This window comes from Babylonia areolata, chromosome 5 (assembly GCF_041734735.1).
Source record: "Babylonia areolata isolate BAREFJ2019XMU chromosome 5, ASM4173473v1, whole genome shotgun sequence".
Taxonomy (NCBI): domain Eukaryota; kingdom Metazoa; phylum Mollusca; class Gastropoda; order Neogastropoda; family Buccinidae; genus Babylonia; species Babylonia areolata.
In genome coordinates this window covers 35,866,304-35,888,803 of record NC_134880.1, presented here as the reverse complement: position 1 = coordinate 35,888,803, position 22,500 = coordinate 35,866,304, and the positions used below count along the sequence as shown (strand labels likewise).

Genomic DNA, 22,500 nt, shown 5'->3' with positions numbered 1-22,500 from the left:
ATCAACAACAACATCAATGATAATAATAATAATAATAATAATAACAATAATAATGATGATGATGATGATAATAATAATGATAATAATAACAACGTTGAAATGCATTCCGCTTTCAGAGCTACAGCAACATATGGCCAAAAACAAACAAATTAAGTGCTTATTCCTTTGTCGTTGGTTTTATTTTTGTGAAAAAAAACAGTTATGTTTTAAGGGGGGGGGAGGAGGAGAGGAAGAGGAGGAGGAAGAACAACAACAAAACAAAAACAAGAACAAGGAAAGAAAAATGTGAAAAAAGAGAAAATAGCGCGTTGTTCTTTGATATATATATATATATATATATATATATATATATATATATATATATATATATATATATATGAAGATATAAAGTACAACTGTAGGGCAAGCAACAACAACCAGATCAACAACCAGATCAACAACCAGATAAAGTTCAGTTGACGAAGAAGAAAAAGAGCAACAGTAAAATTGAGCAAAACGAAACAAAACGAACAAAAATAAGGGGCAAAACCAGCAAGAGGAACCAAAAGGAGATAAAACAAGGACAAGGAGGAGGAGGAGAAGGAGGAGGAGGAAGGAGGAGGAGGAAGAAGCAGAGGAAGGAGGAGAAGAAGGAAAAGGAGGAGGAGGAGGAGAAGCAGAGGAGGAAGGAGGAGGAGAAGCAGAGGAAGAAGGGGGAGGAGGAGGAGAAGCAGAAGAAAGGGAAGAAGGATTTCTCCAGTTGCAGATAATAAAGTTATTCTTATCTTATATTATATAATATTAAGGAGGAGGAGGAGGAGAAGGAGGAGGAGAAGAAGAGCCCCAAACTCAAACCGCCAAGCCAGCACCATCTGTATTTTCCACGTTCCGGGAGAAAAACCGTGCTGATGGGGTCTGACCGTGGACTGTCTGGCATTGTAGAGAGAGAGAGAGGAGGGGGGGGGGGGCAGAGGGGGGTGGGAGAGAGAGAGAGGGAAAGAGAGAGGGTGGGGAGAGAGAGGAGGGAGAAAGTGGGGGACAGAGAGAGGGGGAGGGAGAGCAGGGGAGAGAGAGGGGGTGGGAGGGAGAGAGGGCGAGAGAGGGCGAGAGGGGAGACATATAGAGGGAGAGGGAGAAAGAGAGGGAGGGGGGGGGAGAAAAATATGGTAGATACAAAGAGATGGTAGATGAGATAGATAAAAAGAGTGGTGGGGAGGGAAGGAGAGAGAGGGAGGTGGGGGGAGAGAGAGAGACTGAGACAGAGACGGACAGACAGCATCCGTAGAAAAACAACCCCACCCCACCCCCCAACCCCACCCCCTCCCCCCAAAAAAAGAAAAACAAAAACAAACCAAACAAACAAAAAAACAACAACCAACAAACAAATAAACACATCACAGATGAAGTATATACATTCCCTCTTCCTCTGTGCATCTCTTTTTCATCATGTTCTTCAGCCTCACAAGTGTCCAGTGTGGGATCTGGATTTGTACAAGAACTTCAACGCGCGGGAGAAAGGAGTTGAGTTTTGTTGAATGTCCCTTCACACATACTGTGAATTGCAGACCTTTTTTTTTTACGGTATTAATTTTCCCATTTGGATGATATCTTTTAAAAGATATGAAGAGAGGGGGATGGATGGTGAGTTGGGAAAACCGGGGAGAAGGTAGGACGGGGGGGGTGGAGTTGGGAAAACCTGGGAGAAGGTAGGAGAGGGGGGGGGAGTTGGGAAAACCGGGGAGAAAGTAGGAAAGGGGGGGGGGCAGTTGGGAAAACCGGGGAGAAAGTAGGAAAGGGGGGGGGGGCAGTTGGGAAAACCGTGGAGAAAGTAGGAAAGGGGGGTGGGGGGGCAGTTGGGAAAACCGGGGAGAAAGTAGGAAAGGGGGGGGGGCAGTTGGGAAAACCGGGGAGAAAGTAGGAAAGGGGGGGGGGGGGCAGTTGGGAAAACCGGGGAGAAGGTAGGAGGGGGGGGGGAGTTGGGAAAACCGGGGAGAAGGTAGGAGAGGGGGGGGGAGTTGGGAAAACCGGGGAGAAGGTAGGAGAGGGGGGGGGGAGTTGGGAAAACCGGGGAGAAGGTAGGAGAGGGGGGGGGGAGTTGGGAAAATTGGGGAGAAGGTAGGAGAGGGGGGGGGGGGGGCAGTTGGGAAAACAGGGGAGAAAGTAGGAGAGGGGGGGGGAGTTGGGAAAACCGGGGAGAAGGTAGGAGAGGGGGGGAGAAGGTAGGAGAGGGGGGGAGAGTTGGGAAAACCTGGGAGAAGGTAGGAGAGGGGGGGGGAGAAGGTAGGAGAGGGGGGGGGTTGGGAAAACCGGGGAGAAGGTAGGAGAGGGGGGGGAGAAGGTAGGAGAGGGGGGGAGTTGGGAAAACCGTGGAGAAGGTAGGAGAGGGGGGGCAGAAGGTAGGAGAGGGGGGGGGGAGTTGGGAAAACCGTGGAGAAGGTAGGAGAGGGGCGGGGGTTGGGAAAACCGTGGAGAAGGTAGGAGAGGGGGGGCAGAAGGTAGGAGAGGGGGGGGGGAGTTGGGAAAACCGGGGAGAAGGTAGGAGAGGGGGGGCAGTTGGGAAAACCGGGGAGAAGGTAGGAGAGGGGGGGCAGTTGGGAAAACCGGGGAGAAAGTAGGAGAGGGGGGGGGGGTTGGGAAAACCTGAGAGAAGGTAGGAGAGGGGGGGGGGGAGTTGGGAAAACCGGGGAGAAGGTAGGAGAGGGGGGGCAGTTGGGAAAACCGGGGAGAAGGTAGGAGAGGGGGGGCAGTTGGGAAAACCTGAGAGAAGGTAGGAGAGGGGGGGGTGAGTTGGGAAAACCGGGGAGAAAGTAGGAGAGGAGGGGGGGCAGTTGGGAAAACCGTGGAGAAGGTAGGAAAGGAGGGGGGGGCAGTTGGGAAAACCGGGGAGAAGGTAGGAAAGGAGGGGGGGCAGTTGGGAAAACCGGGGAGAAGGTAGGAGAGGGGGGGCGTTGGGAAAACCGGGGAGAAGGTAGGAGAGAGGGGGGAGTTGGGAAAACCGTGGAGAAAGTAGGAGAGGGGGGGCGTTGGGAAAACCGGGGAGAAGGTAGGAGAGGGGGGGGTGGGGCAGTTGGGAAAACCGGGGAGAAGGTAGGAGAGGGGGGGGGGGCAGTTGGGAAAACCGTGGAAAAGGTAGGAGAGGGGGGGGGAGTTGGGAAAACCGGGGAGAAAGTAGGAGAGGGGGGGGAGGGGTTGGGAAAACCGGGGAGAAGGTAGGAGAGGGGGGGGGGAATACCTGGGAGAAGGTAGGAGAGAGGGGGAGAAGGTAGGAGAGGGGGGGGGTTGGGAAAACCGGGGAGTAGGTAGGAGAGGGGGGGGGGAATACCTGGGAGAAGGTAGGAGAGAGGGGGAGAAGGTAGGAGAGGGGGGGCAGTTGGGAAAACCGGGGAGAAGGTAGGAGAGGGGGGAGGGGGGGGGGAAACCGGGGAGAAGGTAGGAGGGGGGGGGGGGAAACCAGGGAGAAGGTAGGAGAGGGGGGGGGGTTGGGAAAACCGGGGAGAAGGTAGGAGAGGGGGGGGGTTTGGGAAAACCGGGGAGAAGGTAGGAGAGGGGGGGGAGAAGGTAGGAGAGGGGGGGGAGAAGGTAGGAGGGGGGGGGGGACTTTGGAAAACCTGAGAGAAGGAGGGTGGAATCAACGATCTGAAATAAACATCAAAGTGCAGTTAAAGACATTTGGTGAACACCGTAAAAGTTGCTACTCTAATTACCAAGGAAAACAACTGAAAAAGAATGTAAAATAACAAAAAAACATCAATGTTCCCAGTGAGATGACACACTTCCGTGCAGGTAAGGCTTACACGGGAGAACGTTCATTGCGAGGTCAAGTAAAACACTGTTTCACGAAAGAACCTCTGACAGGGGAAGATGATGATGGAGTCTCCCGTCGGTCCGACGGATGAGTAGGCAGGCAGGCTTATCTGTCGGTGTGTGTCCTCATATGGGAGAAAAGGCCGATTCTGGATGCGCAGCACTTCCCACAGGTGTTGCAAGGGAAAACGTAATACAATGCAACGCATGGTACCAGTAGCAAGGGCTATGCCCCTGACCTGACACGCGACAGGGGAAGAAACTAGGCTGTAAATAGCACAAAATGGGGGAGATTTTTTTTCTTTTTTCTTTTCTTTTTTCTTTCTTTGTAAGCTTGCAGGCAGACATGATCGCCTTTAAATGTCCGTGTGTTAGTGTCAAAGACGCCAGGGCTGTCACTTACTCACAGGCCAGTAGATGCCGTCACAGCAGATGCTGTGTTGCAAAATGTGCAGCGGTAACAGAGGTCATGGTGCAAAGAGTATAATCCTGATAAATATCACGATGTGAACACACTTTGACATTCGTCAGTCTGCAGAGACAATTCTCCTGTAGCCTTGTTGAACAGAGACAATACTCCTGTAGCCTTGTTGAACAGAGACAATACTCCTGTAGCCTTGTTGAACAGAGACAATTCTCCTGTAGCCTTGTTGAACAGAGACAATACTTCTGTAGCCTTACTGAACAGAGACAATGCTCCTGTAGCCTTTTTGAACAGAGACAATACTCCTGTAGCCTTGTTGAACAGAGACAGTACTCCTGTAGCCTTGTTGAACAGACAATGCTCCTGTAGCCTTGTTGAACAGATACAATGCTCCTGTAGCCTTGTTGAACAGAGACAATACTCCTGTAGCCTTACTGAACAGAGACAATGCTCCTGTAGCCTTGTTGAACAGACAATAATCCTGTAGCCTTGTTGAACAGAAACAATGCTCCTGTAGCCTTGCTGGAGATGCCGATAAAGGATTAACATGATTTTAAGGAACAGACTTCCTGGGGGAAAAAAAAAACCTGATGCAACTTGTGCACGGCACAACAGCGCAAACCTATCCCAGATTTGCCCGTGAGGCGAACTTAGTGGGGATCCACACTACACTTGGCATGAACTGTGAGCAGAAGAACAACAGCAGCAGCAGTAGCAGCACTAAAGCAGCGATGTACGGAATGCCATTCTCTGTGGTAATGAGCTTTTCTCTCTGCCAGACACACGCCGACAGCCGATTATTTAGTTTCCCCCCTCTGTACCGACTGAACGGTAACAGAGAATGACGCAAGTGCACGTGTTCACACGTTGTCGTGCTAAAGCTCCGCACACACTGGCCGTCTGTTTTTAAGGTCTGGAGCATCGGCCGCAGCCCCGTGAGCTATGAAGCACGGTCCTTCCTGTGACTCTGCATTCCATTACAGGCAGAACAGAGGAGATTCTGGGCAAACCACGTCTTTTTCCGGCAGGTACTTGTTTCATCTTTCCAAACTGAGTTTTGTTTCTACATGTTATATACGCCTTTCAAGCAAATTTCCTACCAAATAATACTGAACTGAGTAGACCGTTAGTAAGTTTGAGTTTCTAGTAATTTCCTATATACATTCACCATTCAGAGTAAGATTTGGTCAATGTATGGCTTTCCCACTCCATCATGGTTGTACGTAAGTGATGGCTGTTTCCTGTACGTAAGTGATGGCTGTTTCCACCATGACTGTTCGTAAGTGATGGCTGTTTCCACCATGACTGTTCGTAAGTGATGGCTGTTTCTTGTACGTAAGTGATGGCTGTTTCCACCATGATTGTACGTAAGTGATGGCTGTTTCCACCATGACTGTACGTAAGTGATGGCTGTTTCTTGTACGTAAGTGATGGCTGTTTCCACCGTGATTGTACGTAAGTGATGGCTGTTTCCATCATGATTGTTCGTAAGTGATGGTTGTTTCCACCATGATTGTACGTAAGTGATGGTTGTTTCCACCATGATTGTACGTAAGTGATGGCTGTTTCCACCATGATTGTACGTAAGTGATGGTTGTTTCCACCATGATTGTACGTAAGTGATGGCTGTTTCCACCATGATTATACGCAAGTGATGGCTGTTTCCACCATGACTGTACGTAAGTGATTGGTGTTTCCACCATGATTGTACGTAAGTGATGGCTGTTTCCACCATGATTATACGCAAGTGATGGCTGTTTCCACCATGACTGTACGTAAGTGATGGCTGTTTCCACCATGATTATACGCAAGTGATGGCTGTTTCCACCATGACTGTACGTAAGTGATGGCTGTTTCCACCATGATTGTTCGTAAGTGACTGCTGTTTCCACCATGACTGTACATAAGTGATTGGTGTTTCCACCATGATTGTACGTAAGTGATGGCTGTTTCTTGTACGTAAGTGATGGCTGTTTCCACCATGACTGTACGTAAGTGATGGCTGTTTCCACCATGATTGTTCGTAAGTGATTGCTGTTTCCACCATGACTGTACATAAGTGATTGGTGTTTCCACCATGATTGTACGTAAGTGATGGCTGTTTCCACCATGATTGTACGTAAGTGATGGCTGTTTCCCAATTCATCAAACCAAACTGATTGGAGTCTGGACAGGTTATGGATTTTCTATTTCTTCAAATCATACTTAAAAGATCGTTGGGTAAACTCCATCTTTCCGATAATTACTCAGTTCATCAAACTAAATCGACCAGACTCCGCGGAAAATTATGGCTTTTTAGAGGAATTCTGACTGATCATTGTAAACCAGGTTAATTCCACGCGATTTGTGGTTTTCCAGCAGTTTCATAATCAACCATATCGAAGTGAACAGAGTGTGGTCAAACCACAAATTCCTTAGATGAGTTAAGTGTGTGTGTGTGTGTGTGTGTGTGTGTGTGTGTGTGTGTGTGTGTGTGTGTGTGTGTGTGTGTGTGTGTGTGTGTGTCTGTCTGTCTGTCTGTCTGTCTGTCTGTCTGTGTCTGTGAACGTTTCCCTATCGTATATGTTAATCCCTCCCACCCCCTCCCATTTCACTTTCTCATCCAGTTTGTATCCCTCCCCACCATGGTCCCACCTTTGCCCCATTTTACATAGAAATCAAGTTGAGTTTTAAGATTAAGACCTATTAACTAATGTACTTGTATATGGGGCTTTCTTACTTCATTGTAGGCATCACACAGTGATAACAAATTCACTGTGATGGTGATGGGGCAACACCCTCCCTTCCCTCCCTCCCCCACCCCGCGATGCTCGTGTGAGTGATCTTACTTTCAGGAAGGAACAACCGTTTTTTGGTCTTTTGAACTGTTTTCCTTACGACGAGCCTGAAGGCCAGTTTTGGCACTCTGTTTCAGACACTAAAGTGATTGAGTGAGTGAGTGGTTTACTGACTGAGTGACTGACTAATTGATTTATTGATTGATTGAGTATCTCATGACACAGCCCTGTCTGAATGAATTATGCCTCTTGGCTGTCCACCAGTATCATCAGTTTGATGGTTCCAAAGTTCTACAGCAGTCATTTCATCGATAAGCACAAGTCTCGTGTGACGAAGATTGCATATTACGCACATAACAGAACCCACGGCAACAAATCGGGCTGTTCCTGGAAACAAATATGTATATATAAAAAAAAAACCCAATCCACTTTGATGACAGTGAAATGAAATGCACCTGTCTGCAGAAACAAAGTATAAAAAGGGGGGTGGCGCTGGACTGTGGCAATTCTTCTCTCTGGGAAGAGCAGCACACGCTTCACACAGAGAGATCTTGTGAAAAAATAATGTACAAGACAGGACAAGGCAAGGCAAGGCATGGCAAGATAAGACAAGACAAGACAAGGCAAGGCAAAGCAAGGCAAGACAAGACAAGGCAAGGCAAGACAAGACAAGGCAAAGCAAGGCAAGGCAAAACAAGACAAGGCAAGACAAGGCAAAGCAAGACAAGGCAAGGCAAGGCAAGGCAAGGCAAGGCAAGGCAAGGCAAGACAAGACAAGGCAAGGCAAGGCAAGGCAAGGCAAGGCAAGGCAAGGCAAGGCAAGGCAAGGCAAGACAAGACAAGACAAGGCAAGGCAAGGCAAGGCAAGGCAATGGAATGCAGTTTCTGTTTTCAGTGTCAAGGAGGTGCAAAAGCATGCGGATTGATGAGAAGGTATGCTATACTACATGTGGTGTTCAAAACAAACAAACAAACAAACAAAGAAAAAAAAAGTCTATATCTATCTATCTATCTATCTATCTATCTATCTATCTATCTATATATATATATATATATATATATATAGAGAGAGAGAGAGAGAGAGAGAGAGAGAGACATAGATACATAGATATAGATAGATAGATACATAGATAGTTATGTTATAATGTAAGGGGGGGCCCTTGACTGATCTTGGCATAAACCCAACGCACGAACAAAGGTTTTAGAACAATACAATACAATACAATACAATACAATACAATACAATACAATACAAAGCGACAGAAACCGTAGATGCAGCGGGCTTCAGAATGTCACTGCAGTCCACCTGCTGTGTACATGTTTCTGATTGCCAACCTGTTGTGTGTACATGTTTCTGACTGCCAACCTGTTGTGTACATGTTTCTGACTGCCTACCTGTTGTGTACATGTTTCTGACTGCCTACCTGTTGTGTGTACATATTTCTGACTGCCTACCTGTTGTGTGTACATGTTTGTGACTGCCTACCTGTTGTGTACATATTTCTGACTGCCTACCTGTTGTGTGTACATATTTCTGACTGCCTACCTGTTGTGGGTACATGTTTCTGACTGCCTACCTGTTGTGTGTACATATTTCTGACTGCCTACCTGTTGTGGGTACATGTTTCTGACTGCCTACCTGTTGTGTGTACATATTTTTGACTGCCTACCTGTTGTGTGTACATGTTTCTGACTGTCTGCCTGTTGTGTGTACATATTTTTGACTGCCTACCTGTTGTGTGTACATATTTTTGACTGCCTACCTGTTGTGTGTACATATTTTTGACTGCCTACCTGTTGTGTGTACATGTTTCTGACTGCCTACCTGTTGTGTATACATATTTCTGACTGCCTACCTGTTGTGTGTGCATATTTCTGACTGCCTACCTGTTGTATGTGCATGTTTCTGACTGCCTACCTGTTGTGTGTACATGTTTCTGACTGCCAACCTGTTCTGTACATGTTTGTGACTGCCTACCTGTTGTGTGTACATATTTCTGACTGCCTACCTGTTGTGTGTACATATTTCTGACTGCCTACCTGTTGTGTGTACATATTTCTGACTGCCTACCTGTTGTGTGTACATATGTCTGACTGTCTACCTGTTGTGTGTACATATTTCTGACTGCCTACCTGTTGTGGGTACCTGTTTCTGACTGCCTACCTGTTGTGTGTACATATTTCTGACTGCCTACCTGTTGTGTACATATTTCTGACTGCCTACCTGTTGTGTGTACATATTTCTGACTGTTACCTGTTGTGTATATATATTTCTGACTGCCTACCTGTTGTGTGTACATATTTCTGACTGCCTACCTGTTGTGTGTACATATTTCTGACTGCCTACCTGTTGTGTGTACATATTTCTGACTGCCTACCTGTTGTGTGTACATGTTTCTGACTGCCTACCTGTTGTGTATACATATTTCTGACTGCCTACCTGTTGTGTGTACATATTTCTGACTGCCTACCTGTTGTGTGTACATGTTTGTGACTGCCTACCTGTTGTGTGTACATATTTCTGACTGCCTACCTGTTGTGTACATATTTCTGACTGTCTACCTGTTGTGTGTACATATTTCTGACTGCCTACCTGTTGTGTGTACATGTTTGTGACTGCCTACCTGTTGTGTGTACATATTTCTGACTGCCTACCTGTTGTGTGTACATATTTCTGACTGCCTACCTGTTGTGTGTACATGTTTGTGACTGCCTACCTGTTGTGTGTACATATTTCTGACTGCCTACCTGTTGTGTACATGTTTGTGACTGCCTACCTGTTGTGTGTACATGTTTGTGACTGCCTACCTGTTGTGTGTACATATTTCTGACTGCCTACCTGTTGTGTGTACATATTTCTGACTGCCTACCTGTTGTGGGTACATGTTTCTGACTGCCTACCTGTTGTGTGTACATATTTCTGACTGCCTACCTGTTGTGGGTACATGTTTCTGACTGCCTACCTGTTGTGTGTACATATTTCTGACTGCCTACCTGTTGTGGGTACATGTTTCTGACTGCCTACCTGTTGTGTGTACATATTTTTGACTGCCTACCTGTTGTGTGTACATGTTTCTGACTGCCTACCTGTTGTGTATACATATTTCTGACTGCCTACCTGTTGTGTGTACATATTTCTGACTGCCTACCTGTTGTGTGTACATATTTCTGACTGCCTACCTGTTGTGTGTACATATGTCTGACTGTCTACCTGTTGTGTGTACATATTTCTGACTGCCTACCTGTTGTGGGTACCTGTTTCTGACTGCCTACCTGTTGTGTGTACATATTTCTGACTGCCTACCTGTTGTGTACATATTTCTGACTGCCTACCTGTTGTGTATACATATTTCTGACTGCCTACCTGTTGTGTGTACATGTTTCTGACTGCCTACCTGTTGTGTGTACATATTTCTGACTGTCTACCTGTTGTGTATATATATTTCTGACTGCCTACCTGTTGTGTGTACATGTTTCTGACTGCCTACCTGTTGTGTGTACATATTTCTGACTGCCTACCTGTTGTGGGTACATGTTTCTGACTGCCTACCTGTTGTGTGTACATATTTCTGACTGCCTACCTGTTGTGTGTACATATTTCTGACTGCCTACCTGTTGTGTGTACATATTTCTGACTGCCTACCTGTTGTGTGTACATATTTCTGACTGCCTACCTGTTGTGTGTACATATTTCTGACTGCCAACCTGTTGTGTACATGTTTCTGACTGCCTACCTGTCTGTGTATACATATTTCTGACTGCCAACCTGTTGTGTGTACATATTTCTGACTGCCTACCTGTTGTGTGTACATATTTCTGACTGCCTACCTGTTGTGTGTACATATTTCTGACTGCCAACCTGTTGTGTACATGTTTCTGACTGCCTACCTGTCTGTGTATACATATTTCTGACTGCCTACCTGTTGTGTGTACATATTTCTGACTGCCTACCTGTTGTGTGTACATATTTCTGACTGCCTACCTGTTGTGTGTACATATTTCTGACTGCCTACCTGTTGTGTGTACATATGTCTGACTGTCTACCTGTTGCTCACCTCTAGTCGACAGGGAACAATGAGAAAGAAAAACAAAACAAAACATAACTGCAGTACTGGAGAAGGCAGATAATGTGAGAGACAAGGAGTTCAGGAAGGAGGGAGGGTGGGGGAAGAATGATGGAAGGAGAGGGGAGGAGGTGGAGAGAGAGAGAGAGTGGGAGAGGGAGAGAGGGGGCAAAGTGTACCGGGAGAGATCCAGAGAGAGGAGGAGGGAAGGAGGGATTGGGGTGGGGGTGGGGGGGTGGAACAGACACACAGACACAGACGCGGGATTTTCAAGCAAAACGTACGCACGCACACAAACACATACACACCAAACATGCATAAGAACACACACACACACACACACACACACACACACACACACACACACACACACACACACACACACACACACACACACACACACACACACACACACACACACACACACACACACACACACACACACACATACACACACACACACACACACACACACACACACACACACACACACACACACACACACACACACACACACACACACACACACACACACACACACACACACACACACACACACACACACACACAGGCAACGAAAACATCCTGACACCACGCCCCTCTACTTCTTCCTTCCGCACCCTCACCCCCCACCCCCCTCAACCCTCCGTCCCACCCTCCACCCCACACACATACATACACACACATGAACGTACATACGCCCACACATAACAAAAAGGAAAACGTACACAACAAATAAACAAATTGAAAATTGGACACTCACTTTGGGATCCTTGGCCAGATAACGATTGTAGTAAGAACTTGGGAAGGTGGATCTCTTGGAGACCTTTCTGTGCTGGAAGTGGTAATAATCCGGCATGATCTGCAACACGTCATTCACATGATGGGCATTCGAACAGGAATCACAACAAACTGATCGGCAGCTCGTCATATAAATAACATCGAGATGTCGAGAAGACGTTCAGTCTGCCTTCCACGGCTGGTGATCATTTGTTCAGTGGTGCGCGCGCGCGCGTGTGTGTGTGTGTGTGTGTAGAGGTGGAGAGAGGGTTGGGGTTGACTGGAGGTGGAGATAGGGGGTGGGTTGACACTAGAGGTGGAGAGAGGGGGTGGAGGTGACTAGAGGTGGAGAGAGGGGGGTGGGGGTTGACTAAAGGTGGAGAGAGGGGGTGGAGGTAACTAGAGGTGGAGAGAGGGGTGAGGGTTGACTGGAGGTGGAGAGAGAGGGGGTGGGCGTGACTAGAAGTGGAGAGAGGGGTGAGGGTTGACTAAAGGTGGAGAGAGGGGGTGGAGGTGACTAAAGGCGGAGAGAGGGGGTGAGGGTTGACTGGAGGTGGAGAGAGAGGGGTGGGGGGTGACTAAAGGTGGAGAGAGGGGGTGGGGGTTGACTAGCAGGTGATGTCGTGGAAGCGTTGAAGCATGAGGCTGAACAGGCACGGCTGATCACCTCCGGCGAGACAGCAGCAATGCAGGGTCTCCTCTGGTGTGTGGCCTCGTGACGACCTAATGATCGTAATACCTCCCTGTGGACTGCCGGTGCACTGCGAGTACGTCAAACGATTGTGGGTGTGGCAGTGTATGCAGAATTATGAATGAAAATCGTGGGAGTGGTGGGGCGGCAATGAAACTATGCAGACCATGACATTCTGATCAAGTGACGTGTTACGCTCGGATTCGATGGTTCTGCCCCAGAATGGTCCAGTCCTGTTCATCAGGCCACACACAGTCTATCCTTGTGAATGGAAACCAGTCTGTTCTACTTGTACTGAATTACTGGGTACCACAAGGTTCTGTTCTGTGACACACACTTTTCACAATGTATACACATCTTTTAAGTTTGATCATCCGACAGTGTGTCACATTTTCATTAGTTTGCTGATGATTCTCAACTTCATGATTCAGTCATTCCTTCTGAAATTCCAAACTTGGCAAGTAACTTTAAAACCTGCATAGAAAAAGTAACCAAGTAAATGAAACAAAACGAACTAAAGATGAATGATGACAAAACAGAACTTACGCTGACCAATACAAGAATAAGCTCAAACAGACAGATACAAAAATATATATTCTGACTTCAAAATTTTCCAGTTCAGTCCGCAATCTTGGATTTTACCCAGACTCATCTCTTACAATGGAGTCTCATGTGAAGCGCATGTGCAAAGTTCTTAACTTTCAGTTTCGAAAGATTAGCGAAATCCGCCCCTTCCTGTCCACTGACACTGCCAACAAACTGGTTGTGGCCTTCGTTCTGTCTCGCTCAGACTGTTCCAGTTCTCTCTTAGCTGGCCTTCCGAATGACAAACTATACAAGCTCCGTAAAATACAGAAAAGTGCAGTTCGACTCGTCCTCAAAAAGTCAACGAGCGAGAGTGCTACAGCTCTCCTCCGGTCACTCCACTGGCTACCTGTTGAAGCCAGAATTGAATACAAAGTTGCCACTCTCTGTTTTCAGTGCCTCAGTTGTGACACAACGCCTTCATCTTTCTCTGAACGTCTCAACCAATACTTGCCTAGCAAAACATTAAGATCTCTAGATTCCCCCCAGCTAACTGTTCCTCGATACCTCCTTAAACTCCTGTTGAAAGGGATAATTCTCTGCAGCAACTTGAAACTCTCTGCCCATTGCTCTCAAACAAACAGCTAATCTTTTCACCTTTAAAGCAAATCTGAAAACTTAGGTCTTCAAAAAATATCTGCCGTAACTTAGCAACATCGTTGTCTCAGTTCATGGCAAAATGAGTGCGAATGATGAGAGATTCGAGAGAATGGGCATGAGAGGCAAGGGTGGTGGGGGAGGGGGTGGAGGTGGTGGTGTGATCTGAATGATTGAACGATTGTAGAAATTTAAGCTAAAAAAAACAGAAGATATATCCGTGAGAGAGAGAGAGAGAGAGAGAGAGAGAGAGAGAGAGACGGAAAGGGGGAGGGAGGGGGGCCTAGAATGCGCGTCTACGAGCGTGAGTCCTCGTGAGGTCATGTGTGTTCAGTAGATAGTGATCGGTAGGCTGGAAATGGAAATAACACATAAGGTTATATAAAATAAATAAATGTAAACAAAAAAATAACCAAACAACAACGTATCCAGAACACGAAATACACACACACACACACACACACACACACACACACACACACACACACACACACACACACACACACACACACACACACACACACACACACACACACACACACACACACACACACACACACAAGAAAACTATAAAAACTGGATTCAACAGATGCTGATCAAACTTTCCCACAAACAAAGAAAGGCTTCTGCCCAAGACCTCTGATTCCCCCCGTGCCCCCCACCCCCCCCCCCCCACTCCCTCCTCCACTCCCCCCTCCTCCTGCTCCCCCCCCCTCCCCACACACACACCCAACCGCCCTCCCTCCTGCGATGCCTGCAGACTCCACAAGGAATGGACGAGTCGCAGACTATTCCCTGGGATTCCATTCATTCCCCTTACCCCAACCCTTGACCCCTCCCACCCCCTCACCCCCATTGTCCAGGTTATCCTTCTCCCTCTTCTCCACCCCCAGACCCCTAAACCCTACCCCCTGTGTCAGCATCCCCCCCTCTATCCCCCCACACAGCCGTAGACACAGGCTGTTTCGATCAATACACTGTTTAATCGTGGTGATGGGGTGCTGGTTATGGCTTGACAATGGCACAGCAGGGGGTTCTCCATGAAGTTTGCTGTCAGCCTAACACCAAGCTGTCGGAAGCTTCATGGAAAATTGTCTCTTTTTTCCAGTTCTTCAGCTTGTTTCTTTGGGTCTTCTTCTTCTTCTTCGTTTTTTATGATTTGTCTTCGTCTTTGTTGTCTATGATGTCAGTGTTGTTGTTGTCAATGTTGCTGTTAATGCTGCTGTTGTTGTTTGTATGTTTGTGTGCTCCCTCGTAGGCGAAGGCGACTTGTCCACACACACACACACACACACACACACACACATCGAAGTTCTCTCTCACAGTCTCGTGAATGAATTTTCTTTTAATATCCTCACTGCAATCTTCTCTGTCCCTGTATCTCTTCTTCTGTCCCTCCCTGTCTCCCTCTGTTTGTCATTGTCTCTTCTACGCCACCACCACCCCCCCACCCAACACCCCTCCACCTCCCCCTCCCCATTCTCTCCCCCCCCCTCCCCCCTCTCTCTGTGTCGTACCCAACCCCACGATCAATATTTGTGACGAAGCGTTAAGAATAAGCAACACCGCCAACATTCACTTTCATGCTGTGTATTATTCATTTTGTGGCTGTCTGTTCACAATGTTGACGGAAAACATTTCCGATGCACAATATTATACCTACTAGTTTTCATTTAACCCTTGAATTCAAGTCTGAAAGCTGCACTGTGCATATATTTAAGATAGGAGGTAAAATCAACTGTGTGTCTTATGTACGAAAATACCTGTCATGTTTGAATGCGTAGGTTTATCAAAATGTAGCAGAAAAAAAAATATCTGTGCGACTTTTGGAATATATGGTTTGTGTTGTTTTGTATTGTATTCTATTGCATTCTATTGTATATTTATTGTGTTGTATTGTATTTTATTGTATTGTATTGTCAGTGGATTATGTTTTTTACCCCCAGGGGCCAGACAAACCTTTCCTTGTTGCACTCACATTGTTTGGCACGAGGTGAATGCATTGTTTGGCACTAGGTGAATGCATTGTTTGGCACTAGGTGAATGCATTGTTTGGCACTAGGTGAATGATTTGTTTGGCTCAAGGTGATGAAAGCATTGTTTGGCACATGGTTTATGCATTGTTTGGCACGAGGTGAATGCATTGTTTGGCACAAGGTGAAAGCATTGTTTGCACTAGGTGAATGCATTGTTTGGCACATGGTGTATGCATTGTTTGGCACAAGGTGAATGCATTGTTTGGCACATGGTGTATGCATTGTTTGGCACAAGGTGAAAGCATTGTTTGGCACTAGGTGAATGCATTGTTTGGCGAGCGGCAGGCTATCTGTGTCTGCACGTCACTGTCGTCACCTGCTGAGACCAAACAGGACTTTATGTGTGACAGCACGCGTAGGACTGATGGACTATCGATTGGTCATTGCTTTCCAGAGCTACACACCGTCCATCTTCTTCTTCTTGTTCTGTTTAATCTTGTTCGTCTTGTTCTTGCTCTTCTTGTTCCTCTTTCTTATGTTCTTGTTCTTCTTCTTTTTCTCTGGCGCCTGACCGCTTTCTAGTGTATTCTCTTCGAAAGAAAATGTCCGAGGAAGAGCTGCAAAATCAGCGTGTGGAGAAATTCTTTTTACAGCCATAGCACAGATGACTCAGTTTAATTACGACGACAGCCGTTACGAGATGAAAAAACAGGTTACTTTCCGACATACATCTCAAACCGAACACATCCACACACATAGAGCTGACTCACGTTCGTCCTCAGTCAGTCAGTCAGTCAGTCAGTCAGACAGTTAGCTAATTAGTCAGTCAGTCAGCTAGTCAGTTACACAGTCAGACAGACAGCTAATTAGTCAGTCAGTCAGTCAGTCAGACAGACAGACAGACAGACAGCTAATTAGTCAGTCAGTCAGAGAGTCAGCCAGTCTGACAGACAGACAGTCAGACTATTAGCTAATTAGTCAGCTAGTTAGTTAGTTACAGTCAGTCAGTCGGTCAGTCAGCTAGTTAATTAGTCAGTCAGTTAGTTGATTAGTCAGTCAGTCAGTTGATTAGTCAGTCAGTATGTCAGTCAGTTGATTAGTCAGCTAGTTGATTAGTCAGACAGTCAGTCAGTTGATCAGTCAGTTGATTAGTCAGTCAGTCAGTCCGTCAGTCAGTTGATTAGTCAGTCAGTCAGTCAGTCAGTCAGTCAGTCAGTCAGTCAGTCAGTTGATTAGCAGTCAGTTAGCCAATCAGTTGTTTAGTCAGTCAGTCAGTCAGTCAGTTGATTAGTCAGTCAGTCAGTCAGTCAGTCAGTTGATTAATCAGACAATCAGTCAGTCGGCCAGCTAGTTAATGAGTCAGTCAGCCAGCTAGTTAATCAGTCTGTCAGTAAGTCAACTAGGAAATCAGTCAATCAGTCAGTCAGCCAGTTAATCAGTCAGTCGGTCGGTCGATCAGTCAGTCAGCTAGTTAATTAGTCGGTCAGCCAGTCGGTCAGCTAGTTAATTAGTCAGTCAGTCAGTCAGTCAGCTACTTAGTCGGTCAGTCGGTCGGTTGGTTGGTTGAATAGCTATTATTTCATTATCTCTCTCTCTCTCGCTCTATCTATCTGTCTATCTCTCTCTCTATCTATCTCTCAATCTGTCTATCTATCTGTCTATCTCTTTAGTAGTGGATCAAAAGATTAAACTGGACAACTGGACAATGAAATTCAAGTCAGTGTGTATTGTGTGTCCGGATGTTTCCGGGTATGTATTTCATTGAAAGCGCATAGTGCTCGCTGATTTATTTTTTCTTTCTTTCAGTGTTTAACTGAAGGAAATGTCAAAGCGCGTGCACTGGCCCATATCGTGCACCTCATCTGCTTTTAAAAACAAACAAAAAACAAACAAACAAACAAAAAAAGGTGGGGAGGGAGGGGGTTTGGAAGACGCCTGTATCACGTAGATACTTAAAAAGAAACCCTGCCAGTCAATCATTGATTTCTTTATACATAAAATACCCTTTCCTGCCCCTCCTGTTCCTTTCCCCTCTCTCCTTGCCATCTCCCTCAGCACCCAACCCCACCCCCTCCCCCATACCCTCCACTCTAAACAAGACTTTCTTCATCCTACACATGTATTGATCAATTCACACAACAACTGTACCCATACCCTCCACTCTAAACAAAACTTTCTTCATCCTACACATGTATTGATCTATTCACACGACAACCGTATCCCCACCCTCCACTCTAAACAAAACTTTCTTCATCCTACACATGTATTGATCTATTCACACGACAACCGTATCCTCACCCTCCACTCTAAACAAAACTTTCTTCATCCTACACATGTATTGATCTATTCACACGACAACCGTATCCTCACCCTCCACTCTAAACAAAACTTTCTTCATCCTACACATGTATTGATCTATTCACACGACAACCGTGTCCCTTCTGGTCCTGACTCTCCAGCATCAGATCCAGTGCCCAAAACCTGGACTGATTATTCACGGACTGAAAGTTATCCCCTTTACGTCCATGCCAACCCCCCAAACCCCACAGACTAAAAGTCCTACTACCATCTCCTCAACCTCCCCCCTCCCCCACCCTCATCCTCAGCTGAATATTGATTATTCATAGGCTGAAAAAAGGTAGGCTTTTCCCACCAAACGTAGCTTTCTTTCCGAACTGCTGACGGGAACAGGTCAGATGGGTTTGTAAGTCCTACCTTCCTTTGTCCTTTTGCACGCCACGGACCTATTCCTGCAAATTCTCTCTGGTGTGTGTGTGTGTGTGTGTGTGTGTGCGTGTGTGTGTGTGTGTGTGTGTGTGTGTGCGTGTGTGTGTGTGTGTGTGCGTGTGTGTGTGTGTGTGTGTGTGCGTGTGCGAGTTTCCGCCTGTCTAGCTGTGTGTAAGCAAGCAAGCGCGTAATTTCGAGCGTGCGCGTGTACACGCATACAAAGCGCACCGTCGCTTGTGATATTGTTTATTCCGACAAGATTTGTTTGCCTGAAAAAACAACGTCGTCAGTACTGGACTTTGTTAAATACCCAATACACTTTTGTCACTGTATAACACTGTTAGTTAAATACCCAATACACTTTTGTCACTGTTTAACACTATACCATAGACAGGGACAGTGCACAGGCACATCATCGATACCATCCCTCCAAACTGGTGAGGTTTATACAAGCAAGCCAGTGGCAGTAGCAGTAGCAGTAGCTGCGCTATATATTTTTTTTCTTTCAGAAAACGAAAATCGATCGGGCGAGGTGCAAGCGTGCGTCGCCGCAGTGCTGCAAGCCAGTTGCCTGGCCGCCAGTGGCCCCTGTCATTGGATCATTGATCTGCTGATCTGGCGTTTGATCACAAAACATCCTGACCCAGTTTCCACCACAACCACACTCTCCGACCTCTTCCCTCCTCATATGCAATCGCCCCCCCCCCTCCTGACCCCCACCCCCACCCCTCCTCTGCCCCGTCACCGTCATCCCTTCCCTCAGGCGTTGGTTTGGCAATGGTTTACCTTGGGGTAGGTTTGAGAAATGGTTTACCTCGGGGATGGTTTGAGCAATGGTTTACCTTGGGGTAGGTTTGAGAAATGGTTTACCTCGGGGTTGGTTTGAGCAATGGTTTACCTTGGGGTAGGTTTGAGAAATGGTTTACCTCTGGGTTGGTTTGAGCAATGATTTACATCGGGGTTGGTTTGAGCAATGGTTTACCTTTGGGTAGGTTTGAGAAATGGTTTACCTCGGGGTTGGTTTGAGCAATGGTTTACCTTGGGGTAGGTTTGAGAAATGGTTTACCTCTGGGTTGGTTTGAGCTATGGTTTACCTCTGGGTTGGTTTAAGCAATAGTTTACCTCGGGGTTGGTATGAGCTATAGTTTACCTCGGGGTTGGTTTCAGCTATGGTTTACCTCGGGGTTGGTTTGAGTTATGGTTTACCTTGGGGTATGTTTGAGCTATGGTTTACCTTGGGGTATGTTTGAGCTATGGTTTGCCTCGGGGTTGGTTTCAGCTATGGTTTACCTCGGGGTTGGTTTGAGTTATGGTTTACCTTGGGGTATGTTTGAGCTATGGTTTACCTTGGGGTTGGTATGAGCTATGGTTTGCCTCGGGGTTGGTTTGAGAAATTGTTTACCTAGAGGTTGGTTTGAGCTATGGTTTACCTTGGGGTTGGTATGATAAATGGTTTACCTCGGGGTTGGTTTGAGCGATGGTTTACCTAGGTGTTGGTATGAGAAATGGTTTACCTCAGGGTAGGTTTGAGAAATGGTTTACCTCGGGGTTGGTTTGAGCAATGGTTTACCTCGGGGTTGGATGGCTGAAACAGCTTCTTGTGGCTGCTGGCTGCTGCTGCTGTGGTTTGGATTCTGTGCGAGTTTTGACACTGACACTACTGTTTCTGCTACTACTGCTGCTGCTGCTGCTGCTTGTATAACTACTGCTTCTGCTGTAACCACTGCTACTGCTCTTACAGCTGCTGCTGCTGCTGCTGACGATGATGAAGATACGAAGAAGAAGAGGGAGAAGAAGACTGATTGATTGATTGATTGATTGATTGATTGAATCTCTAATGGGTAAAGAAGGAGAAAGAGAAGAGAAGAAGAACAAGAAGAAGAAGAAGATGATGATGATACAGTTGCTACGACAACCACCGCTACTTCTGCTACTGCTACAATTACTGACAGGTTAAAAAAAAATTATGTGACGATGATGTTGATAAAACTACTACTTCTACAACTGATGATTTACTGAGCGGAACTCGTCAGCTGGAACTGGAGATCAACACGCTGTATCTGGAAAAAAAAGTATTTATTTGTAAATCAGGCATAATGTGGATGAATGTGTGTGTGTGTGTGTGTGTGTGTGTGTGTGTGTGTGTGTGTGTGTGTTTGGATACGGCAGGTATGGGATGGTGTGAACGTTCATGTGAATGTTTGTTTTTGGGGGGTGGGCGGGGGTGTGGCGGGGGGAAGGAAGAGTGTGTTCGGGGGGCGGGAAGTTGTGTGGGTTGTGGATTTGGATGAGTATGAAGAGACCAGAACACAGAGAGCTAGACACAGACAGACAGACAGACAGACCGGCAGACAGCGTGTCCCGGCCCACAAGCCCCCTGCAAGAAGAACGATAACACAGCGATAACCCGTCCGTCCAACCTTCACATCACCCCGTCTTCCCCCCCTCCCCCCTCCTCTCTCTCTTCCTTCACATCACCCCTCCCCCCTCCTCTCTCTCTTCCTTCACATCACCCCGTCTCCCCCCCTCTCCCCTCACCTCTCTCTCTTCCTTCACATCGCCCCTCCCCCTCCCCCCACCTCTCTGTCTTCCTTCACATCACCCCTCCCCCCTCCTCTCTCTCTTCCTTCAAATCCCCCCCCCCCCCACACACACACCTCTCTCTCTTGCTTCACATCAACCCGCCACCCCCCCCCCCCCCACCTCTCTCTTCCTTCACATTCCTCCCCCTCCCCCTCCCCTCTCTCTCTTCCTTCACATTCCTCCCCCTCCCCTTCCCCTCCCCTCTCTCTCTTCCTTCACATTCCACCCCCTCCCCCCACCTCTCCCTCTTCCTTCACATCACCCCGTCCCCCACACACCTCCTCCCCCCTCCCCCCACCTCTCCCTCTTCCTTCACATCACCCCGTCCCCCACACACCTCCTCCCCCCTCCCCCACCTCTCTCTCTTCCTTCACATTCCTCCCCCTCCCCCCACCTCTCTCTCTTCCTTCACATCACCCCGTCCTCCCCCCTCCCCCTCCCCCCACCTCTCTCTTCCTTCACATCACCCCGTCCTCCCCCTTCCCCCTCCCCCCACCTCTCTCTTCCTTCACATCACCCCGTCCTCCCCCCTCCCACTCACCCCACCTCTCTCTCTTCCTTCACATCACCCCGTCCTCCCCCCTCCCCCTCCCCCCACCTCTCTCTTCCTTCACATCACCCCGTCCTCCCCCCTCCCACTCACCCCACCTCTCTCTCTTCCTTCACATCACCCCGTCCTCCCCCCTCCCACTCACCCCACCTCTCTCTCTTCCTTCACATCACCCCGCCCCCCCACACCTCCTCCCCCCTCCCCCACCTCTCTCTCTTCCTTCACATTCCTCCACCTCCCCCCACCTCTCTCTCTTCCTTCACATCACCCCGTCCTCCCCCCCTCCCCCTCCCCCCCACCTCTCTCTCTTCCTTCACATCACCCCGCCCCCCCACACCTCCTCCCCCCTCCCCCACCTCTCTCTCTTCCTTCACATTCCTCCACCTCCCCCCACCTCTCTCTCTTCCTTCACATCACCCCGTCCTCCCCCCCCTCCCACTCACCCCACCTCTCTCTTCCTCCACATCACCCCACCTCTCTCTCTTCCTCCACATCACCCCACCTCTCTCTCTTCCTCCACATCACCCCACCTCTCTCTCTTCCTTCACATCACCCCGTCCTCCCCCCCTCCCACTCACCCCACCTCTCTCTTCCTCCACATCACCCCACCTCTCTCTCTTCCTCCACATCACCCCACCTCTCTCTCTTCCTCCACATCACCCCACCTCTCTCTCTTCCTTCACATCACCCCGTCCTCCCCCCCTCCCACTCACCCCACCTCTCTCTTCCTCCACATCACCCCACCTCTCTCTCTTCCTTCACATCACCCCGTCCTCCCCCCTCCCCCCACCTCTCTCTCTTCCTTCACATCACCCTCCCCCCCCTCCCCGCTCCTCTCTCTCTTCCTTCACATCCACCCCCACATGCCCGCTCCCTACCTTTCTCTCTTCCTTCACATCACCCCTTCCTCCCACCCCTCCCTCACCTCTCTCTCTTCCTTCTATAAACTTTCTCCATTTTGAC

The 22,500-nt window shown here is 47.9% G+C and overlaps 1 protein-coding gene across 3 annotated transcripts in view; it reads right to left on the bottom strand.

Annotated features, from left to right (window-relative positions):
* LOC143282043 (uncharacterized) overlaps window positions 1-22,500 on the bottom strand; it is a 217,888-nt gene that overhangs the window by 174,532 nt on the left and 20,856 nt on the right. For all 3 annotated transcript variants that reach the window (XM_076587474.1, XM_076587477.1, XM_076587475.1), the window contains exon 3: window positions 11,812-11,910. In XM_076587474.1, the coding sequence (XP_076443589.1) occupies window positions 11,812-11,910 (99 nt within the window). The remainder of the gene's footprint in view (window positions 1-11,811; window positions 11,911-22,500) is intronic.